General features: G+C 43.1%; 1 protein-coding gene and 1 long non-coding RNA gene across 5 annotated transcripts in view; one reads left to right on the top strand and one right to left on the bottom strand.

The window, feature by feature from the left end:
• LOC130356957 (uncharacterized) overlaps positions 1–5,840 on the top strand; it is a 60,420-nt gene extending 54,580 nt beyond the window's left edge. For both annotated transcript variants that reach the window (XR_008889043.1, XR_008889042.1), the window contains one exon: positions 5,199–5,840. This is a non-coding gene — a long non-coding RNA (uncharacterized LOC130356957). The remainder of the gene's footprint in view (positions 1–5,198) is intronic.
• The window catches only part of GLRA2 (glycine receptor alpha 2), a 177,045-nt gene that overhangs the window by 106,474 nt on the left and 47,708 nt on the right, over positions 1–22,863 (bottom strand). For all 3 annotated transcript variants that reach the window (XM_056559167.1, XM_056559166.1, XM_056559165.1), the window contains 3 exons: positions 14,310–14,392; positions 10,290–10,427; positions 2,458–2,672 (listed from right to left, as the gene is read on the bottom strand). In XM_056559167.1, the coding sequence (XP_056415142.1) occupies positions 2,458–2,672; positions 10,290–10,427; positions 14,310–14,392 (436 nt within the window). The remainder of the gene's footprint in view (positions 1–2,457; positions 2,673–10,289; positions 10,428–14,309; positions 14,393–22,863) is intronic.

Here is a 22,863-nt window from a genome sequence, read left to right as displayed (position 1 = left end):
CATTCCCAGACAGCCATTTGCTGCAGCTAATGGCTGTCGTGAGTTGATGTTTTGCAACATCTGGAGGTCCACCAGTTTGAGACCCTTGATATAGGCCCTCAGAAGGTAGTTTCTGCAGAATATAGCAGCAGGGTAGGTAGAGCACCCTGTATAAAGGTGCCACAGTATGTAATTTCCTCAAGAATATACGTGTCCAAGTATGTAGTTTTCCGAGTATATAGGTACCCTATTACGTAGTCTGCTCAAGACCCTACTTTATAAGAAGACAAAGAAGGAAGCAGCTGGCAGTATCTCTTATTTTGGGATGCTGGTTCTTTGTATAATAGTACATGACATAATTTTTTTTTGCATTGTTCATATTTACTCAACAGGAAGATAGCCACTTTGTCAACATCAGCAAGAATGTGCCCTTAATATGTCATGAATGAGAAAGCTCTTATTTGCTACACTTTAACTGTAAAACCAATAAAATAACTGGAAAGTGACTGCTAAATGGTCATGTTATCAGCCTAGTGATCTGTCCAATGCTACTGAATCATGCCTTATGATAAGCCCTACTGTGCAGTTCTTGGATATCCAACATCCCTGAGCTCATCCAACTTAAAGTGGTTATCTAGAAAAAAAAATGTTTTTTAACAAATTTGCCCAGCCTGTCTGATAAAATAAAAAAGCCTGTACTTACATCCCTTGCTCCCCCCCTCCCCCCCCCCAAGGTTTCCATTATTATTGTGCCCGATCTCTGCCACACTCCCCTTCCCGGAGCTTCAGGCAATACATCACATTGCTGCTCAGCCAATCATTGGCTGAGGCAAGACACTGCTGTGATTAGTGATTGGCTGAGCAGCAATGTGATATATTGTCTTCAGCTCCGGTAAGTGGAGTGTGGAAGAGAACTGGCTCTATAATAACGGAAACCTCGGGGGAGCAGGGGAAGTAAGTACAGGAGCAAGGGAAGTAAGTACAGGCTTTTTAAAAATCTTATTAGACAGCTGTGGCACATTTCCTAATAATTTTTTCTCTTCTTGCTGGGTGATTCCTTTAAAGGGGTACTCCATCTCTAGACATCTTATCAGATAAGATGTCTGATTGCGGGGGATCTCAGCACCCATGATCTCTGTGCAGCACTCACTGTTCATTTAGAATGCTGGGTGCAGGTGGCAAGGGTTGTGATGTCACGCCTATGCCCATTGTGACGCCAGGCCCCCTCAATGCAAGTCTATGGGAGGGGGAGTGACAGACACCACGCCCCCTCCCATAGACTGGCATTGAGGGGGCATGGCATGACATTACATTGGGCGTTGCCGTGATGTCACGACTCCCGCCGCCCGCTCCAAGCATTTGCTCCGAACGCTGGGGCAGCAGAGCACCCCCTTAAAGTTGATTGCAATGATCCAGTAAAAATGATTACTAATACACCCTTTTGCCACCTATATTGTATTCCACATAGCATACATAGTTGTAAATAATCTTGGAAGACCAACCTGCACCCAAAGGGGAGTATTATAACGTGTCCCTATTCTTGATAATCCCTATATAGTGTGTAACAAATTATAACACTTGATTGGCAAGGAGGCGAGAGAGTTCAGTAATAGCTGTCATTCTTGTCATTATTCTCCATGAACATATTAGGAGCCTGTAAGAATCTGCAGCATAATGAAAGCAAATGGGCATTATATTAGCAGCCAGGGAGATAATATCGGAAGCTCTAATTGACCAAACTGCTTATAATTGACTAAACCACTTGTGTCGCTAATAGGCCGATCTAAAAATATTTATACTGTTTTCTCCATTCCATTATAAACTCAACTCACAGTACATTCAATATTACATTTTAACTTTGAAGGCATTTTGCACATCATCCATTCATATGAACAGTAGAATATAAATTTACCCATCAGGAGAAGGACAAGCAGACAATTCCCTCTTAATATATTAAAGAGTAACTCCGGTGGAAACAAGTGGAAAGCAAATGTTTTCAAATCAATTGGTGCCAGAAAGTCAAACAGATTTGTAAATTACTTCTATTAAAAAATCTTAATCCTTCCAGCACTTATTGGCTGCTGTATACTACAGAGAAAATTGTGCAATTCGACAACATTGCTCTCTGCTGTAACCTCTGTCTGCCCCAGGAACTGTCCAGAGCAAGAGAAAATCCCCATAGAAAACCTCTCCTGCTCTGGAGAATTCCTGATATGTACAGAGGTGTCAGCAGAAAGCACTGTGGTCAGACAGAAAATAACTACACAACTTCCTCTGTAGTATATCTGTAGTATACAGCAGCTGATAAGTACTGGAAGGGTTAAGATTTTAAAATAGAAGTAATTTACAAATCTGTTTAATTTTCTGAAACCAGTTGATTTGAAAAAAAAACTTCCACCTGAGTACCCCTTTAATTGTTTGCAGTGGTTGACTACAATGGCACAAGTGCCCGTACAGCTATAGAACATGTACTCTTACCTTTGGAAGGGAAGCTCTTGACCCCGAGCTCTGAGTTGTCATTGTTAGGACGGTTGTAATTCCCAAAGCAACTCTGGCTGGAGCAGCATCCATATTAATCCAGAATGACACCCAGGACAGGATGACAATGAGTAAGCTGGGGATGTACATCTGTATCAAGTAATATCCCATCTGACGCTCCAGGTGAAACTTAACTTCAATGCACGTAAACTTTCCTAAAAATAAATGAAAAATAATTATGTCACAAGATCATCCATCATAAGACGAAGCTCAAAGGCTATATAAAAGTGTCTTACATGTCATTTATTAATACTACACAGGCACATGACACTTTCAGCCTTATGTTAGCATCTCGAAAGCGGGAGCATAACTAACAGGGTAGAAGAGAGTGCTGCTATGGGGCCCAGTATCTAAGGGGGTCCGACACTCAAGAGGTACAATAATGCTAGTGATTCCTATTAAAGTTGAAAGAAGGCACAAAACACATAATGGCACCCTATTCCAAGATTTGTTATTGAACCTCGTAGGGGTTTATTGCGTCTTTGTAGTGTACATTATTACTTTACTGTGACATCGCTATTTGTTCTTTTTTCACTCTGATGTAATGTCACTGTCTGCATAATTCATGAACTCTGACATCACAGTGTGAAGAATAATTATGTGATGCATGATCCAGATCCCACTCTAGATTTTGCTAAATGGCGCCAGGTTCACATGTTACGCCCCTGCTCTAAGGCTATCACTACACGGCACTGGTCAGTTTTACAAGAGAGCACTCATAAAGCTTCCTTTAATTGTAAACAATTTAATCACCAGATTCCCTGCCCTTGTATGTAACTAAGTGTCTGTTTGCAGGGGTCCAAGCAGTCAGACCCCAGACCATCTCAAGAACGACACTCAAATCTTCCTGTGCACAGACTGTGGGGTCAACTACAGACAGTCAACAGTAGGCTGTACCCTTTGGATAGGGGAAAAGTTTACAAATGCTGAAGTACCCCATTGACTCTGGCTGCCACACATTAGCTGGGCATTATTTGTCCGGCCCAGTCAAAGCAAACTGAGAGGCGAGGCATACAATGGACAACTGACTGCTCAGTGAGCACAGGAGTCCATGCTTTTTTACCGATTCATGCTAACTGAATACCAAAAAAAAAAAAATCTTCTGTCGCTCATCTGTCTTGTTAAGATGTTTAAATTGTTATTGTTTGTTTGTTGTGCAAATGGCTTAAAGCTTATACATTTTGCACATAAACCTAATTTGCAATCTGGACTGAACTACTTTGATGGCATCTGCGTGAACTGAGGAGGTATGAAGGCATTATTTCTAAACCAGTTAATATATGAATTTGTAGGTTTGGTAGGTTAGTGATGGTATGTCAATACACTATTCAATTATAGTAGAAGAATAGAAGCTTGCACTCACCGCTCTTGTAGAATATTTCATACGGTAATTCCATTCTGGCAGGAAGACTTCATTGATGTGGGGTGCTCAGAGGCAAACAGCCGTTTTCGCACAATAGGTGTGTGCTTCTTCCGGCCTCTAGAGGCCGGAAGAAGCACACACCTATTGTGCGAAAACGTCTGTTTGCCTCTGAGCACCCCACATCAATGAAGTCTTCCTGCCAGAATGGAATTACCGTATGAAATATTCTACAAGAGCGGTGAGTGCAAGCTTCTTTTCTTCTACTGTATTTTGTAGTTTGTCCAGCTATTTTGAGCTTAGCACCCCGCAGTAGTACTATATTCTAATCTACCGGCTGTTGTCCTGTTAATTTCCAGAAGCGTCTTTCCTATCTACACATATGGAACAGTCTAATTGTGACCCTCTGAATGTGTCTCTGCCTTTGGACACTATTCAATTACATGACCGTGTTCTCGGGTATGCATGCAGTTTATATGTCCTTCCTGTACTTGTGTTGATTTCTCCTGAGTACTCCCATTTGCTTCCACACTGAAGAGACATACTGATAGGGTAATTGACTTCCTATTAAATTGACCCAGGAGTATATGTATGAAAGATAAGGCTATGAGATTACAAGCACCCTTGTCTATGTGACCTATTTTGTTCCGAACGCTTGGAGTGAGCGGTGGGGGTTGTGACATCATGGCCACGCCCCTTGTGATGGCACACCAAGCCCCCTCGATACAAGTCTGTGGGAAGGGGCGTGGCAGCCACCACGCCCCATCCCATAGTCTTGCATTGAGGGGGTGTGGTGTGACATCATGAGGGGGAGTGGTCGTAATGTCACGACCCCCGCCGCCCGCACCCAGTATTCTAAATGAATGCTGTGTAGAGATCGCAGGGGTCCCAGCAGCGGGATTTTTAGGCCATTTCTAAACCATGAAACAGAAGTTTTACAGCTTTTCTTTTTTTTTTTTTTTTTTTTTTTATATTGGATTCAATCGAATCTAATAGTAAAACACTGTTATTGGACACATGTATTAATTTTACAGCAGTTATTTATACATCCATCAAATTGAGTGTACCTCAGACCCTTTTTACTGTAAAAGAGCAAAAACATAGATTTTTTGGGTTATGTCTTTTGGTAAGAAAATGGGGGGCGGGGTGGGGCAGGAGCAGGCATTCCATTTCTATGGGCCACAACATTTCTGTTGATCGCCCTGGAAATGAGACTTCCATGTCCTCTCTTTAATCCTTCCTTTATTGTAGATACAAAGTTTTTACATTGCAATTGTACTCTCTCCACCGCCTATGACCCTCTTGTACTTGAAATCCACAGGATATTTTTTTTCTAACAGTGACAGATGCAAGTATGACACATATGGCTGAATCTGCCACGTTTCATTATGAGATTGAACACAATGACACAACTCATGCAACCAGAATACGTTCATGCTTATCTGGGAAGTTATGGCTGCAGTTAAAATGTATTCATTTGGAAACAGTCAGGATCCTGCCTGCGCATTCATCGGCTCCTCTCAACAAATAAAATCTAATGAACTCCCATCAGTCAGAAGAAAGCTTCAAGGAGTCTCCGGGGAATCATTTTTTTCTTTTTCAAGGAATGATAGTGGTCTCTTTGATTTATTATGGAAACATTTGAAAAAGCAACGCAATACGGGCACAAGTGTATTCCAGATAGATCACACAGCATATGTATGCGCGAATAGTCTCCAATCTGATTTTACAATACACAAGAGAATGTTACTATGACCTTCACTGAACGCAATGAAAGGAAGAGCACTATAACATATGATGCAATGTTCTTATGTGTTATCAACATTTAGCTCCCAACAGATGGTCTATTTGTAGAGGCTATGGACACCTTTTACATAGAGAAATGGTTTTTAACATACAGTATGTTGGTTGTTACCTTGAGTAAAAAATTCTGGCTGCAATCTCCGTTCCATCATTTATTTTAAGCCCCCTTTTTCTCATGTGGGGGTGTTTTTTCCAGTAATACTATACACACTGGATGTGAGGTCTCTATGTCCCGGGTACTGCTGCCTTATCTAGTACAACTATAGTACAACTATCAGTCTTCATTCTCCTACAGTGCATGAGGGATCTGTTCTCTCACACTGTAAGACACTGATGCTGGGGTATGTACTTCCCATCCTCTTAATGGGGACCCGTCAACAATAAGCTCATGGCTAAATAGGGCTGATCATTGCTTTTCCAAGCATACCTATTTTAATCTTCATAGTCCTTTCCAGAGCTTAGATATAAGCCTTTATTTTAATATGTAAATGAGGCTAAAGTGTCCAGGAGGTGTTTTCCAATATGAGCCCAAATAAGTCCAGCCCATATTCTTTTAGTACCACCCGCAGTCCTGCTTGCATCCACCTAATCCATTTGCCTGATGGCAACTAAATAAAGAGGATATAGGTTAGACTTACCTGGACCCTTGCTATGCAGGGGAACACATCCTGGGCACTTTAACCTCCTTTACATATTAACAAAAAGTCATACATCTCCACATTGGTTAGGACAATGGAGATAAAAGCAATATACCATGAATCCTATCTAGTCAGGGGCTTATTTACACCCCTATTTTTTTGCTAACAGTCCAAGTCCAAGCACTGAGTTCTCCTTTCTCTCTGTACACTGTGATAACCCTACCTATCCCCATACATTCCTTCCTATATACAGCCGCTGTGATATATCCCTGTAGATGCTCATGGTTTTAAGATGCAGATTTTTAAAAGTAATGCGGTTTTGACATGAAACATTAAAAGGGTTGTGAATGTTTGTGATTTCACTTTTTTATGCAGATTTTCATAAAAAAAAAAAAAGTCCCATTGAAAAAACATTAATGCAATTTCCATTGAATTCAATGTGTTGTGGATCTCATGCAGAGTCTTGGTCTGGAATCCACTAAAAGAAGTGATAGGGTGAGTAGAGAGAACCAACACCACCAGTAGCAGTATGCTATTGGATCTATGATGTATTTAGCAGGTTAAAATACAGAAGCAAGATAGTTAATTTTCTTTTGCTAGACTGAACTCCACAGACTAGGGCTATGTTCACATGAAGTATTTTGACCTGTTTTTATAACTCAGTGGAAAAACAGCTGGAAATACCCATTTAGTAAAATGTTACAGCTGTAACGTTACAGTCATCAAATTTTTTTTTTAAAGCTTTTTACTGCTGTTTTGGACCATTAAAGAAGTATTTGTCGTAGCAAAATAAATGAAAAAGGTAAAAAAAAAGTGTCTGATAACACATTTCAAAATGTCAAAAAGTGCTTTAAAACCTGACCAAATGTCAGAAAAGAATGACGGAATGGCTAAAATTTTCCATAGGCTAAAAATACAAACCAAAGTTTACCACATCTATTATCACCTCTATCTATACGGTGAACTTAAATACGCATTGTGAGCTCAGCCTAATGCCTGTAAAATTAACATATTTTACTTATTTAGCTATAACTGGTTTGATGTTTTTTTTTATGGGTAGTTTGATTTAAAAAAATGTGTGACTTCAACCTTAAGAGGACGCTAATACAAAGTATATGTATATTTTTTGTAAGTCTACAGCAGTACAAATACTGTAGGGGGTGTATACATATCTCACTATAATTTGGTACGATGAAGGATACCAGAAAAAAAAAACAAAACAGGTTTGTGGGATGGTTGGAAGTGGTCCTCCTACTTGATCTCTTTCCAGTACAATCTTTTTTCTTAAGTTATCTCTTTTTTCTTGTTATCTTAGGTTTAAAGGGGTACAACCGTGGAAAACTTTTTTTTTTAAAATCAACTGGTGCCAGAAAGTTAAACAGATTTGTAAATCACTTCTATTAAAAAATCTTAATCCTTCCAGTACTTTTTAGGGGCTGTATACTAAAGAGAAATTCAAAAAAGAAATGCATTTCCTGTGATGTCCTGACCACAGTGCTCTCTGCTGACCTCTGCTGTCCATTTTAGGAACTGTCCAGCGAAGCATACGTTTGCTATTCCTAAAATGGACAGCAGAGGTCAGCAGAGAGCACTGTGGTCAGGACATCACAGGAAATGCATTTCTTTTTTTTTTATTTCTCTTTAGTATACAGCCCCTAAAAAGTACTGGAAGGATTAAGATTTTTTAATAGAAGTGATTTACAAATCTGTTTAACTTTCTGGCACCAGTCGATTTAAAAAGAAAAAAAAAGTTTTCCACGGTAGTACCCCTTTAACGTTTAGGTTTCTCCCATTTTTGTCTTGCTACTACTGAAGGGGTTAACTTGTTTTTTTTTAACTATATTTAGAGTCTTGTCTGAAAATGTTCTAAATATGTTATAAACTGAATATCAAATTAGGATTATTATAATTTTTTTTTACTTGAATTTCAGCACCATGGACAGTGGAGTGAAAAATAGTGTATAGCAGTGGTCTTCAAACTGTGGCCCTCCAGATGTTGCAAAACCACAATTCCCAGCATGCCCGGACAGCCGTTGGCTGTCCGGGCATGCTGGGAGTTGTAGTTTTGCAACATCTGGAGGGCCACAGTTTGAAGACCGCTGGTGTATAGTGTAGTGGTCTCCAACCTGCGGACCAACAGATGTTTCAAAACTACAACTCCCAGCATGCCTGGACAGCCGTTGGCTGTCCAGGCATGCTGGGAGTTGTAGTTTTGCAACATCTGGAGGTCCGCAGATTGGAGACCACTGGTATAGTGGGTACTTCGCCCATGTACTGTTTAATAACATGCCTCAACGGATGTATGTGGCATATGTCATGCATCATGTTATTTTTCCTATTCCTCTTTTCTACATATGTGCTGCCTAGAATAGCATTGAGACACAGCTACAGTAAGCTAACTAGTTGCCAGAAAATCTGACTGCAATATATCTACCCGGTTTCTATGAGAACAATTAACTCCTCACATTGCTGGGATAGTTTTTATTTCCACACTAGACCACCATGTAATATATCAGGCATAGCTCATGGTGACCCGGCACATAAACATATTGGCCAACATTTAAGAAGGAACATAATGAAAAGGCCTAAGAATGTAAGAACAGGTAATGCACATAGAACACCACACAAACTTTCCCCCTGAGTCCTACCGATTTATATAGGATTATACTGCTGTAGATTCTGCCCAGGACACATTATGGGAGTGTGGGGTAGAGATCTGTTAACCCAGGAGTCAGGTCCTGGGGAAAAAAAGTGAGGGAATTCACCCAAGATTTTCATTCAAGGGCTGGTCATGCAGGACTCTTGTTAATAGGAACAGTGTTCTTGCACTGGAAAAAGTGCAGGAACTCCATTCCCATGCATTCCTGCAGGTCTTGATCCCTGTGTTAACCTATTGGAGCCCCTCAACTGAGGAGCTGCAGACACCCGCAGGTAGTTAATAAAGATAGAAAGCTCTGCTCCTATTAGCTACCTGTAGGTGTCTGTAGCTTTATACCTGGTATGGAGCTGACAAATTCCCTTTAAAAGATCAGGGGCACAAGCAATGGTACATCTTACCCTCCCCCACTCTCCCAAAGAATTATATACATATATATCATATAACATTGTTGCTTATATATTAATAGCACATATTTTCACTATACCATGATCCTCTATACTGCTAGAGAACAGTCCTATAGACTGAACGATATGTAATGATACCACTGCGTAATGCCTAAATAATACCTCCACACACATGACCACTATCACACCCACTTCAGACCGTACAAGTTATTATAGTTGATTATTATGAGAGGGGGAGGACAATGTAAGGGTTATAATATTTATCAAGATCATGACAATTTTTAATTGAAGAGAACCTGTAATTAAATCTACCATGCCTAGATCACTGCCATAGCGCATGTAACTCTCTGAAATGGACATTGCAGCATGAAAGTAATTGGAGCAGTCCCGCTCACCTCCATAGTTATAGATTTGGACCAAAATTAACACTATATTCAGGATTTCTACTTTACAAATTGTACCAGATCTACATCTCCTTAGATAGAAAATCACAAATGTATTCCAAATCCTTTCTAACTCTTAATTATTTGTAACTGTGAATTTATGAAACTATCTACCTCAGGAACTGGTCACAGCAAAAACAACTAAAGGCTTTAAATCAGGCTTAGATAAAAATAACATTAATACCTATGCAGAAATATAGAGTCGCGTCTCCTCGTCTTTGTCTACCCATACTCCTTCCCTTCACCTCCTTGGTTGATGGACATATCTCTTTTTTTATAGCACTAACTATGTATCTATGTGATGAAAAACCTATTTGGTGGTACAGTTTGGGCTCACAATAGTCTCATGGCTGCTGTTCTATGTATCAACACACTGCATACACTTATTATTCACTGTGAATGACCCCTACAGTTAGAAATGACAAAGCCAGGTAGGGAAATGTTGGCAAAGTGTAACAAACAAACCTGTGTTGTAGTGTTTTGTGCAGTATCCAAGTTCATTTTCCTCTTTTAGTATGAACTGCGGCAACGTTAAACCATCAGCAACTTGCACTGGGCTATTACTCAGCCATTCAAATATAAGGTCATTCATTGTGTATCCAACTAGGGTAAACAAAGCACAGATGATTAGATTGGAAATTGAAGGCACATCAATGTCTCACAGAAGAGAAAATCAGACATTTCAACCTCATTTGTGCAGGAAAAAGCTTCTAACATGCGAAACACAATTCTAATTATCCCTCTTCATTGGGAACAGACTCCGAATATCTTACACTATATAATGATGCTCATAAAATAATGACTTTAAAACAGACTAAATAAAAACCTTCATTATGTTCCCATTGCTTTTTGTTGGAAATGTCTACCCGGCTCCGAGGCCTCTTACTAATGAACCTCTTCATTTTGTTAGAGCCGGCTCTTTTTCGCACAACTTGCACATATTAGACTCATCCGTTCTGCGGACTGAACCAATAATGAAGTTTTAGTTACTGGAACTGGCAGGGATAGGTTCCCACCATACAGCTGTATACTGAATCTGCAAGGTGGGCGTTTTGCACATTCACTTGTATTAAAAACCATAGTAAACATTTCAGTATTGCTTAGGCATGGTATGGTATACCAATGTACTGTATTCTAGCCAACAGTATTCCAACGAGATACTTGGCAAAGCCTATGGACACCTTAGAGATATAGGGGGGGGGGGGGGGGGGGGGGTTAGGCTATGTTCAGCAGAATTTCTGCACTGACATTGCAGAGTGAAATATGAATCTATATTAAGTCTTGTCAATCTTGACCAGATGAAGAACTATAGGGAAAGACTATAGGGAAGATGCTGGGAGGTGTACTTTCACAAAATGAAAACGTCTTTAGCGCTTTCCCCTTACTTAGCACTTGGTATATTTGATTATTACAGTAAAAATATTTTTTCTTGACACACTACACTGCGGACATCCATCTTGCCAAATAGGGGACCTGTTGTTAAAAAAAAAAGTCTCACCCCTAGTGTGGTCTTAGCAAAAAGCTTGCAAATCCAAGTTATCATCTATTTACCGATGCTTTTCCTTAAAGGAACACTGTCAGCCTGTTCACCCACACTAAACCTGGGTTATAGTGTGGGTGAACAGGAGTCCAACAAGGGTTCACTTACTCAAATGTGTCGAGTAGGTCCTGAGATATGTCCCTCAGAAGATCCTCTGCTAAATTCAGTGAATCGTGTGCAGGGGCGGGGCTTCACCGGCTCAATTTACATATTTATTGTCTGTGACTCCACATCCTGGTGAAGTGGAGTCATGAAGCCCCGCCCCCTGCACACGATTCACTGAATTGAGCAAAGGATCTTCTGGGGAACATATCTCAGGACCTACTGGATATATTTAAGTAAGTGACCCCTCGTTGGATTCTTGTTTATCCTTTCAGCTGTCCTGACTATTTTAATAAATAATTCTATTTCTTGGGCATTTTTTCCTTAAAACTCTGCATTATAAAGTTCCTCTTGCCATTAGGGCATGTACTAACACAGTCCGACAGTTTCAACACTGAATGGATGTGAACAATGAAACACTCTTTAACAAGCACAAGAATAACATTTATTTATGAATGTATTTATACATTTCCAACAGGAATATCAGAGGAACAGACCAATGTAGAGTTCTAAGAAGAAATGTTCCAGAAAAATATTTCTACAGGGAATGCAAGTATGTACTAAAACAGGCATGTCCCCTTTAATGCCGTCTGCAATGAGTGTGCTCAACGCTCTGAATCTACTACACTGGGCCAGCTGTGGTGACAGTCTAATCCCTCTAATCCTTTTACTTCTACATTCTAGAAATGTTCCAGTAATCGACTTCCTGAAAATATTCTATCTTTCTTTGACAGTAAATAATTTTTCTTTCTTCGGTTTTGATTCACTGTTCAGCGATGATTCCATGTGCGGAGCTGTGCACTTTACTCCGAAGGAGCAGTAATGGTCAGATCATCCATTTTACTGCCCAGAGCAATACTAGGTACTGAGCTGCTGTCCCTGTCGCCTCTTTTCTACATAGGATCACACTCACAATTTCCAAAAACAGACAACTTTCTGTGATTTTTTATGTATTGCAGAGGATCCTTAAAATGTGTTCATTAAGCTTAAAGGGGTACTCCAGCGCTAAGACATCTTATCCCCTATCCAAAGGATAGGGGATAAGATGCCTGATCGCGGGGGGCCCACCGATGGGGACCCCCGTGATCTTCCACGCCGCACCCCGTTAGAATCAGCCCCCAGAGCGTGTCACGTACCCTCCATAGGCTTGCATTGATGGGGTGGAGTGAGACGTCACACGGGGGCGGAGTCGTGGCGTCACTATGCTCCGTCCCTGTGATCGCTAGTTATCAGACCCGGAGCGAGCACGCTCCGGGGGCTGATTCTAATGGGGTGCGGCGTGGAAGATCACGGGGGTCCCCAGCGGTGTGACCCCTGTGATCAGGCATCTTATCCCCTATCCTTTGGATAGGGGATAAGATGTCTTAGCGCCGGAGTACCCCTTTAAATTACTACAAAGCAACAAGATTCAGCAAAGAGCATGGAGATGAGGGATGGGAATGCTGGTTTCTGCAATATATTCATTAAAGGTGCCATTTGGTTCTCTTCCTGGATTTTATCCAGTACAATGACATGTTATATCCAATAGGCCATCTAGTATGGATTTTTACTGGAGAAGGCAGATTAGGTTTGCAGCTCTGGTACTATTGCTTAAAAGTTAATGATTAATCCAGAATTTCTTAATTTGTTCATTAGAGTTCTTGCCTGGTTGCCACGACAACTGTAATTATCTAAATAGATTCAGATACTTGTTTGAACCACTAAATACTTGTTCATATTGCCGACGATATTCTATGTACAAGTGGGAAACCCACAAAATCAATTTCATTAGATCTTAAACACTTGACTGCCTTGACCAATTTTGTACACTTAGGCCTAACCCTGCCGGATAGATGGAGCCTGATATCCCCCTCTATTGCAATTACGGGTAGAGTTGTTTTGGATCCATTTGTATTAAAGTAAATTTGTTACTGACCATTTCTGTTGTCTACTGATCATTTCTGTTGGCTCCTAAAGAATATGTAACATAAGACAGTAGCCAAATACTGACCAAAGTGAAGCCCCTGGCTAATCCAGTGTAATAATCCAGCAAGTGTGGATGGGTGGCTACATACATCATGAATGCCCAACATGTTATTAGTATTAGTTGGCCTTAACGTTGCCAGAATCTTGTGCCAGTGTCCCATCTTAAGCCACACCCTTTTTACAAAAGGCACATTTCTTTTCCAAAGACCACACCCCAAGGCCTAAGGGCGTCTAAAACTTATAATAAATGTGGCACAAGTCATGTAATACAGGTTTTCGGCACAAATTATGCCAGAATTTTGGCTTGTTTGTGATAGTAAATCTGCCATATAATGTTTTTCATGTTGCCCCATAGAAACCACAGTATACATCTACTGTTATGATACGTTGTGCCAAATGATGAGGTTAGCTCTGCTTTGTTGACACGCTAAGCCCTGCTTTATACAGCTGTATGATGATTTCAGACCCTTTTGAGTCTAATAAACCTACAAAATCTCACTAATAAAATACATACTGACCAGTTTGTTAATGTAAATTGCATTAATTCTTAAAAAACAAACAAAAAAAAAACATAAATTAGACAACCCCGAGTCCCATAAAAATATATATATACAATAAAGACAAGTTTAAATACAAAAACCAGGTTGGGGACATGGGTATGATGGACATACAGAGCCCTGTTTGTCGGGGAGGTGAGGAAAAGTAAGGAGGCGTATCAGGCTATGGCACTTAAGCAGCTCAGCCCCACCTCCTTGACATTTGGCTATGAAATAAATAGGCAATTTTATACATTTAGCAACTAGGAAAGGTATATATTGCATTTATACCCTGACCAGTATTCTTCAAGTGCAACTGAACATTGTCCATACAATACTTACAGCTTTCCAACTGCATTGCACATGTTTGTACATCCATTGGAAAATTCTTCAGATCCATAGGACAAGACAATATTAATGTTAATCTGCAGAAATATTTGAAATAAACATATTGTTATTTTAAGTGGAAATGTCTTATGTCATTGCAATTTTATATTTCTTTCATTGATTCTATTAGTCATTAGAAAGAAAAAAAATATTTCATTATTTTTTTTATTAATTGTTATCATTGTATTCATTTTTGTAGCTCTGTTGTGTAACACTGTATAGAGATTATCATGTGTGTGTTCATGCAGAAAAACTTCAACTTCTCTGGTGTTATGTATTGATGATGTATTGTAAGGATATGTCATCGCTCTGGGATCCCCACCAATCATCAATGAGTGACAGCTAATATATACCCTGCAGAGCCACCAAGCTGAGGACCTGCAGCAGGCCCCATTGACTTGAGCAGAGCTGCACTCCGGCTGTCTTCAGAGCTGGGGGACACTGTGCAGGGGGAAAAAATTCAAAGAGGAATGGACTTAGAATTATACTAGCATTGCATCCCCTTCCTTCTCATGATTGGTGAAGGTTCTGGAGTTTAACGATCAAGAAACTATATCCTAGAAATAGGGTATCACTTCACGTCAGGAATATACAAAGTGATTCCAGCTTATAATAAAATACACTAAGTTGTTTAAGAAATTCTACTACAGTTGTTTTAGAAGTTGCTATATTTGCTGCCCATGTGCCCAGTGGCATAAGCTGAAGCTCTTAGACCCAGATGAAAAATTGGTCACAGAACCTCCTTGAGATAGCATTAAAGGAAAACGGTCATCCTGTTCACCCACTAAACCTAATACCCCCGGTTATAGTACGGGTGACCAGAAGACCGATGCGGGGTCTCTGACTAATATACCTACCTGCAGTCTGGCGCCCGGTCCCTCTGAAGATCAGATTCTATTTTCGCAGAATTGCCCGCTGGAGACTGGCCCGCTAGGTGAATTTGAATATTCATGGTCACGTGAGCACTCAGTAGGCACAAGCAACCATGAATATTTAAATTCCCCTGGCGGGCCAGTGTGCAATTCAGTGAAGATAGAAGCTGATCTTTAGAGGTGCTGGACTGAAGGTAGGTATCTTAGTCAGAGACCCCGCACTGGTCTCCTGTTCACCCACACTATAACCCCATATATTGGGTTTAGTGTGTGTATACAGGATGACTGTTTTCCTTTAAAACGTGTCTAGTGAGGAGAGTGGCGATATCTGATACATTGATACACAGCAACTTCCCCATTATTCCAAAACCCAGCCGTGAAACTAAGAGTCCCCATATCTTTTTAAACGAAGGGGTGCCAATGGACATCTTTCAGTTATTGGAATCAGGGAAATTAGAGAAGAGGAGATGGAGGAAAATATTGATGATTAAAAGCTTGATTAAAACATGGAAGCTGTTTAGGAAAGAACTGGAGATAAAGGAATAATGGATGAGGCATTATTGTTGGATAACTTAAACATACAAGAAATGAGTGCATTGGGAAACTTAAGTTCATTCAGGGTTAAGGGATGCTTGAGGATAAAGGATGTATGGGACAAGGGTAAATTCAAGAGTTGGATAGTATTAAAAAAAATAATTTAAATTAAAGGAGGGTGGATGGTTGGAAAATAATAGTATCAAGGGAGCTGTTCTTGAATTCATAAGTAGAGGAGGAAACATACATTCAACATACCCTGATATAATAGTTAAAATAATGACAAGAAAAAAAAAAAAAAAGACATATTTCATATGTGTATAAAACTATGGTTAGGTTGACTAAAAATAAATTAATCCATGAAAGCTTTCAACAATGGCAGGCAGAAATTGAGCCAACAAGGGAAATAAAGTGGGATAATGTATGTAAAAATATTAACATGATATTCCCAAATCTAAACTATAGGATAATGCAATTTAATATTGTGCATATGTTACGCCGAGCGCTCCGGGTCCCCGCTCCTCCCCGGAGCGCTCGCAACATCCTCGCAATCGCAGCGCCCCGGTCAGACCTGCTGACCGGGTGCGCTGCGATACCTCTTCCAGCCGGGATGCGATTCGCGATGCGGGTGGCGCCCGCTTGCGATGCGCACCCCGGCTCCCGTACCTGACTCGCTCTCCGTCGGTCCTGTCCCGGCGCGCGCGGCCCCGCTCCTTAGGGCGCGCGCGCCGGGTCTCTACGATTTAAAGGGCCACTGCGCTGCTGATTGGCGCAGTTGGTTTAATTAGTGTATTCACCTGTGCACTTCCCCATATAACCTCACTTCCCCTCCCCTTCCTTGCCGGATCTTGTTGCCATCGTGCCAGTGAAAGCGTTTCCCAGTGTGTTCCTAGCCTGTGTTCCAGACCTCCTGCCGTTGCCCCTGACTACGATCCTTGCTGCCTGCCCCGACCTTCTGCTACGTCCGACCTTGCTCTTGTCTACTCCCTTGTACCGCGCCTATCTTCAGCAGTCAGAGAGGTTGAGCCGTTGCTAGTGGATACGACCTGGTTGCTACCGCCGCTGCAAGACCATCCCGCTTTGCGGCGGGCTCTGGTGAAAACCAGTAGCAGCTTAGAACCGGTCCACTAGCACGGTCCACGCCAATCCCTCTCTGGCACAGAGGATCCACCTCCTGCCAGCCGAATCGTGACAGTAGATCCGGCCATGGATCCCGCTGAAGTTCCACTGCCAGTTGTCGCCGACCTCACCACGGTGGTCGCCCAGCAGTCGCAACAGATAGCGCAACAAGGCCACCAGCTGTCTCAACTGACCGTGATGCTACAGCAGCTACTACCACAGCTCCAGCAATCATCTCCTCCGCCAGCTCCTGCACCTCCTCCGCAGCGAGTGGCCGCTTCCGGCCTACGACTATCCTTGCTGGATAAATTTGATGGGGACTCTAAGTTTTGCCGTGGCTTTCTTTCACAATGTTCCCTGCACTTGGAGATGATGTCGGACCAGTTTCCTACTGAAAGGTCTAAGGTGGCTTTCGTAGTCAGCCTTCTGTCCGGAAAAGCTCTGTCATGGGCCACACCGCTCTGGGACCGCAATGACCCCATCACTGCCTCTGTACACTCCTTCTTCACGGAGATTCGAAGTGTCTTTGAGGAACCTGCCCGAGCCTCTTCCGCTGAGACTGCCCTGCTGAACCTGGTCCAGGGTAATTCTTCTGTTGGCGAGTACGCCATCCAATTCCGTACTCTTGCTTCCGAATTATCTTGGAATAATGAGGCCCTCTGCGCGACCTTTAAAAAAGGCCTATCCAGCAACATTAAAGATGTTCTGGCCGCACGAGAAATTCCTGCTAACCTGCATGAACTTATTCATCTAGCCACTCGCATTGACATGCGTTTTTCCGAAAGGCGTCAGGAGCTCCGCCAGGATATGGACTTTGTTCGTACGAGGCGTTTTTTCTCCCCGGCTCCTCTCTCCTCTGGTCCTCTGCAATCCGTTCCTGTGCCTCCCGCCGTGGAGGCTATGCAAGTTGACCGGTCTCGCTTGACACCTCAAGAGAGGACACGACGCCGCATGGAGAATCTGTGCCTGTACTGTGCCGGTACCGAACACTTCCTGAAGGATTGTCCTATCCGTCCTCCCCGCCTGGAAAGACGTACGCTGACTCCGCACAAAGGGGAGACAGTTCTTGATGTCTACTCTGCTTCTCCACGCCTTACTGTGCCTGTGCGGATATCTTCCTCCATCTTCTCCTTCTCTACTATGGCCTTCTTGGACTCCGGATCTGCAGGAAATTTTATTTTGGCCTCTCTCATCAACAGGTTCAACATCCCGGTGACCAGTCTCGCCAGACCCCTCTACATCAATTGTGTTAACAATCAAAGATTGGACTGTACCGTGCGTTACCGCAGGGAACCCCTCCTAATGTGCATCGGACCTCATCACGAAAAAATTGAGTTTTTGGTCCTCTCCAATTTCACTTCCGAAATTCTCCTTGGATTACCGTGGCTTCAACGCCATTCCCCAACCCTTGATTGGTCCACAGGAGAAATCAAGAGCTGGGGTACTTCTTGTTTCAAGGACTGTCTTAAACCGGTTCCCAGTACTCCCTGCCGTGACCCTGTGGTTCCCCCTGTAACCGGTCTCCCTAAGGCTTATATGAACTATGCTGACGTATTTTGCAAAAAGCAAGCTGAGACTTTACCTCCTCACAGGCCTTATGACTGTCCTATTGACCTCCTCCCGGGCACTACTCCACCCCGGGGCAGAATTTATCCTCTGTCCGCTCCAGAGACTCTTGCTATGTCTGAATACATCCAGGAAAATTTAAAAAAGGGGTTTATCCGCAAATCCTCCTCTCCTGCCGGAGCTGGATTTTTTTTTGTGTCCAAAAAAGATGGCTCCCTGCGTCCTTGCATTGATTACCGCGGACTTAATAAAATCACGGTAAAGAACCGCTACCCTCTACCTCTTATCTCAGAACTCTTTGATCGCCTTCAAGGTGCCCACATCTTTACCAAACTGGACTTAAGAGGTGCTTATAATCTCATCCGCATCAGGGAGGGGGACGAATGGAAGACTGCATTTAACACCAGAGATGGACACTTTGAGTATCTAGTCATGCCCTTTGGCCTGTGCAACGCCCCTGCCGTCTTCCAAGACTTTGTTAATGAAATTTTTCGTGATCTCTTATATTCCTGTGTTGTTGTGTATCTGGACGATATTCTGATTTTTTCTGCCAACTTAGAAGAACACCGCCAGCATGTCCGCATGGTTCTTCAGAGACTTCGAGACAATCAACTTTATGCCAAAATGGAGAAATGTCTGTTTGAATGTCAATCTCTTCCTTTCCTAGGATACTTGGTCTCTGGCCAGGGATTACAAATGGACCCGGATAAACTCTCTGCCATCTTGGATTGGCCACGCCCCTCCGGACTCCGTGCTATCCAACGTTTTTTGGGGTTCGCCAATTATTACAGACAATTTATTCCACACTTTTCCACCATTGTAGCTCCTATCGTGGCTTTAACCAAGAAAAATGCCAATCCCAAGTCCTGGTCTCCCCAAGCGGAAGACGCATTGAAACGGCTCAAGTCTGCCTTTTCTTCTGCTCCCGTGCTCTCCAGACCTGACCCATCTAAACCCTTCCTATTGGAGGTAGATGCCTCCTCAGTGGGAGCTGGAGCGGTCCTTCTACAAAAAAATTCTTCCGGGCATGCTGTTACTTGTGGTTTTTTTTCTAGGACCTTCTCTCCGGCGGAGAGAAACTACTCCATCGGGGATCGAGAACTACTGGCCATTAAATTGGCACTTGAGGAATGGAGACATCTGCTGGAGGGATCAAAATTTCCAGTTATCATTTACACCGATCACAAGAATCTCTCCTATCTCCAGTCTGCCCAACGGCTGAACCCTCGCCAGGCCAGGTGGTCGTTGTTCTTTGCCCGTTTTAACTTTGAAATTCATTTTCGCCCTGCCGACAAGAACATTAGGGCCGATGCCCTCTCTCGTTCCTCGGATGCCTCGGAAGCAGAGGTCTCTCCGCAACACATCATTCCTCCTGACTGTCTGATCTCCACTTCCCCAGCCTCCATCAGGCAAACTCCTCCAGGGAAGACCTTCGTTTCTCCACGCCAACGTCTCGGGATTCTCAGATGGGGTCACTCCTCCCACCTCGCAGGCCATGGGGGCATCAAAAAGTCCCTGCAACTCATCTCTCGTTTCTATTGGTGGCCGACTCTGGAGACGGATGTTGTTGATTTTGTGCGGGCCTGTACTGTCTGTGCCCGGGATAAGACTCTTCGCCAGAAGCCTGCTGGTCTCCTTCATCCTCTGCCTGTCCCCGAACAGCCTTGGTCACTGATTGGTATGGACTTTATTACTGGCCTACCCCCATCCCGTGGCAACACTGTTGTTTGGGTGGTCGTTGATCGATTTTCCAAGATGGCACATTTTATTCCTCTTCCTGGTCTTCCTTCAGCGCCTCAGTTGGCAAAACTATTTTTTGTACACATTTTTCGTCTTCACGGTTTGCCCACGCAGATCGTCTCGGATAGAGGCGTCCAATTCGTGTCTAAATTCTGGAGGGCCCTCTGTAAACAGCTCAAGATTAAATTAAACTTCTCTTCTTCTTATCATCCCCAATCCAATGGGCAAGTAGAAAGAATTAACCAGGTCCTGGGTGACTATTTACGGCATTTTGTTTCCTCCCGCCAGGATGACTGGGCAGATCTTCTACCATGGGCCGAATTCTCATACAACTTCAGAGTCTCTGAATCTTCTGCTAAGTCCCCATTTTTCGTGGTGTACGGCCGTCACCCTCTTCCCCCCCTCCCTACTCCCTTGCCCTCTGGTTTGCCCGCTGTGGATGAAGTAACTCGTGATCTTTCCACCATATGGAAAGAGACCCAAAATTCTCTTTTACAGGCTTCATCCCGCATGAAAAGGTTTGCCGATAAGAAAAGAAGAACCCCCCCCATTTTTGCTCCCGGAGACAAGGTATGGCTCTCCGCTAAATATGTCCGCTTTCGTGTCCCCAGTTACAAACTGGGACCACGCTATCTTGGTCCTTTCAAAGTCTTGTGCCAGATTAATCCTGTCTCTTACAAACTCCTTCTTCCTCCTTCTCTTCGTATTCCCAATGCCTTCCATGTCTCTCTCCTTAAACCACTCATCATCAACCGTTTCTCTCCCAAACTTGTTTCTCCCACTCCTGTTTCCGGTTCCTCTGACATCTTCTCCGTAAAGGAGATACTGGCCTCCAAGACGGTCAGAGGAAAAAGATTTTTTTTGGTAGATTGTGAGGGCTGTGGTCCTGAAGAGAGATCCTGGGAACCTGAGGACAACATCCTAGACAAAAGTCTGGTCCTCAGGTTCTCAGGCTCTAAGAAGAGGGGGAGACCCAAGGGGGGGGTACTGTTACGCCGAGCGCTCCGGGTCCCCGCTCCTTCCCGGAGCGCTCGCAACATCCTCGCAATCGCAGCGCCCCGGTCAGACCTGCTGACCGGGTGCGCTGCGATACCTCTTCCAGCTGGGATGCGATTCGCGATGCGGGTGGCGCCCGCTCGCGATGCGCACCCCGGCTCCCGTACCTGACTCGCTCTCCGTCGGTCCTGTCCCGGCGCGCGCGGCCCCGCTCCTTAGGGCGCGCGCGCGCCGGGTCTCTACGATTTAAAGGGCCACTGCGCCGCTGATTGGCGCAGTTGGTTTAATTAGTGTATTCACCTGTGCACTTCCCCATATAACCTCACTTCCCCTCCCCTTCCTTGCCGGATCTTGTTGCCATCGTGCCAGTGAAAGCGTTTCCCAGTGTGTTCCTAGCCTGTGTTCCAGACCTCCTGCTGTTGCCCCTGACTACAATCCTTGCTGCCTGCCCCGACCTTCTGCTACGTCCGACCTTGCTCTTGTCTACTCCCTTGTACCGCGCCTATCTTCAGCAGTCAGAGAGGTTGAGCCGTTGCTAGTGGATACGACCTGGTTGCTACCGCCGCTGCAAGACCATCCCGCTTTGCGGCGGGCTCTGGTGAAAACCAGTAGCAGCTTAGAACCGGTCCACTAGCACGGTCCACGCCAATCCCTCTCTGGCACAGAGGATCCACCTCCTGCCAGCCGAATCGTGACAGCATAGACTTTACTACACACCCTATTTTTTTTTGTGTGAAAAGGATAGGTATAAGAAGAGAAAGTAATTGTAATAGATGTAACACTGAGAAGGCAGGTCAGTTACATATTTTTTGGAATTGTCCTGAGATTGTTAGTTATTGGAGAGAAGTATACGGTAGAATCGAGGAGATAACCAGTATACGTATGAAGTTCTGCCCTGTGGTGGCAATTTTGGGAGATGATTCAAGTATAACAGCAGGTAAAAAAAAAAAAAAGCTGTTTTAAGAATGCTGTTCTATGCCCGTTTGATGATTGTCAAAAAGTGGATATCCCCGAAAAGTCCTAATTGCATTAAATGGTATAATAATATGAGGAGAGGGAGAGAAAAGAGTTTTTTTTTTTTTTTTTTGTTCCCATCCTCCCCGAATCTTTAGGGCATTGTATGAATAAATGTGAAATATGAGAGGGCAGGGAGCTCGGAAGACCGGATGTAAGGATTTGTAAATTTGAAGTGGTAGTTTTTAAGATATTTTGGGTTAAAATATTGAAAGATAATAAGTAAACGGTGAGGGGGAACATTTCAGGTGGGTGAATAAGGAAAGGAGGGGATTAAGTGGTGTTTCCTGACCTCCGGACTCCCTGACCTTTGATTGATTGATTGATTTGATGTACGTGGGAGGGGAGGAAGGGGGTGGGATAGTGTGGGTGGGGGTGGGTAGGGCAGGTTTTATACAGTAACACAAATGAGGCTTTTGAATCTGTGGATTGTTTTTTTGGAATGTGTATAAACAGCAATAATAAAAAGAAAAAAAAAAGTATACACAACAAAAGACCCACAATATAGCATCAGCAGAGAAAGATCCTGCATTCTCTCTGTATTCTCTGGACCAGGCGGCTAACTAAACAGGGGATCCACACAGTGTATAACACCGAACATTGTAACTAACATAGGAGCACTGCATACTAAAGACTCAACAACAATTGTATCTGTTTGTATTATATTG

The sequence above is a fragment of the Hyla sarda genome, chromosome 2, assembly GCF_029499605.1.
Source record: "Hyla sarda isolate aHylSar1 chromosome 2, aHylSar1.hap1, whole genome shotgun sequence".
NCBI lineage: Eukaryota > Metazoa > Chordata > Amphibia > Anura > Hylidae > Hyla > Hyla sarda.
Note: the sequence above shows the minus strand (reverse complement) of the source record. Positions and strands in the feature narration are given on the sequence as shown.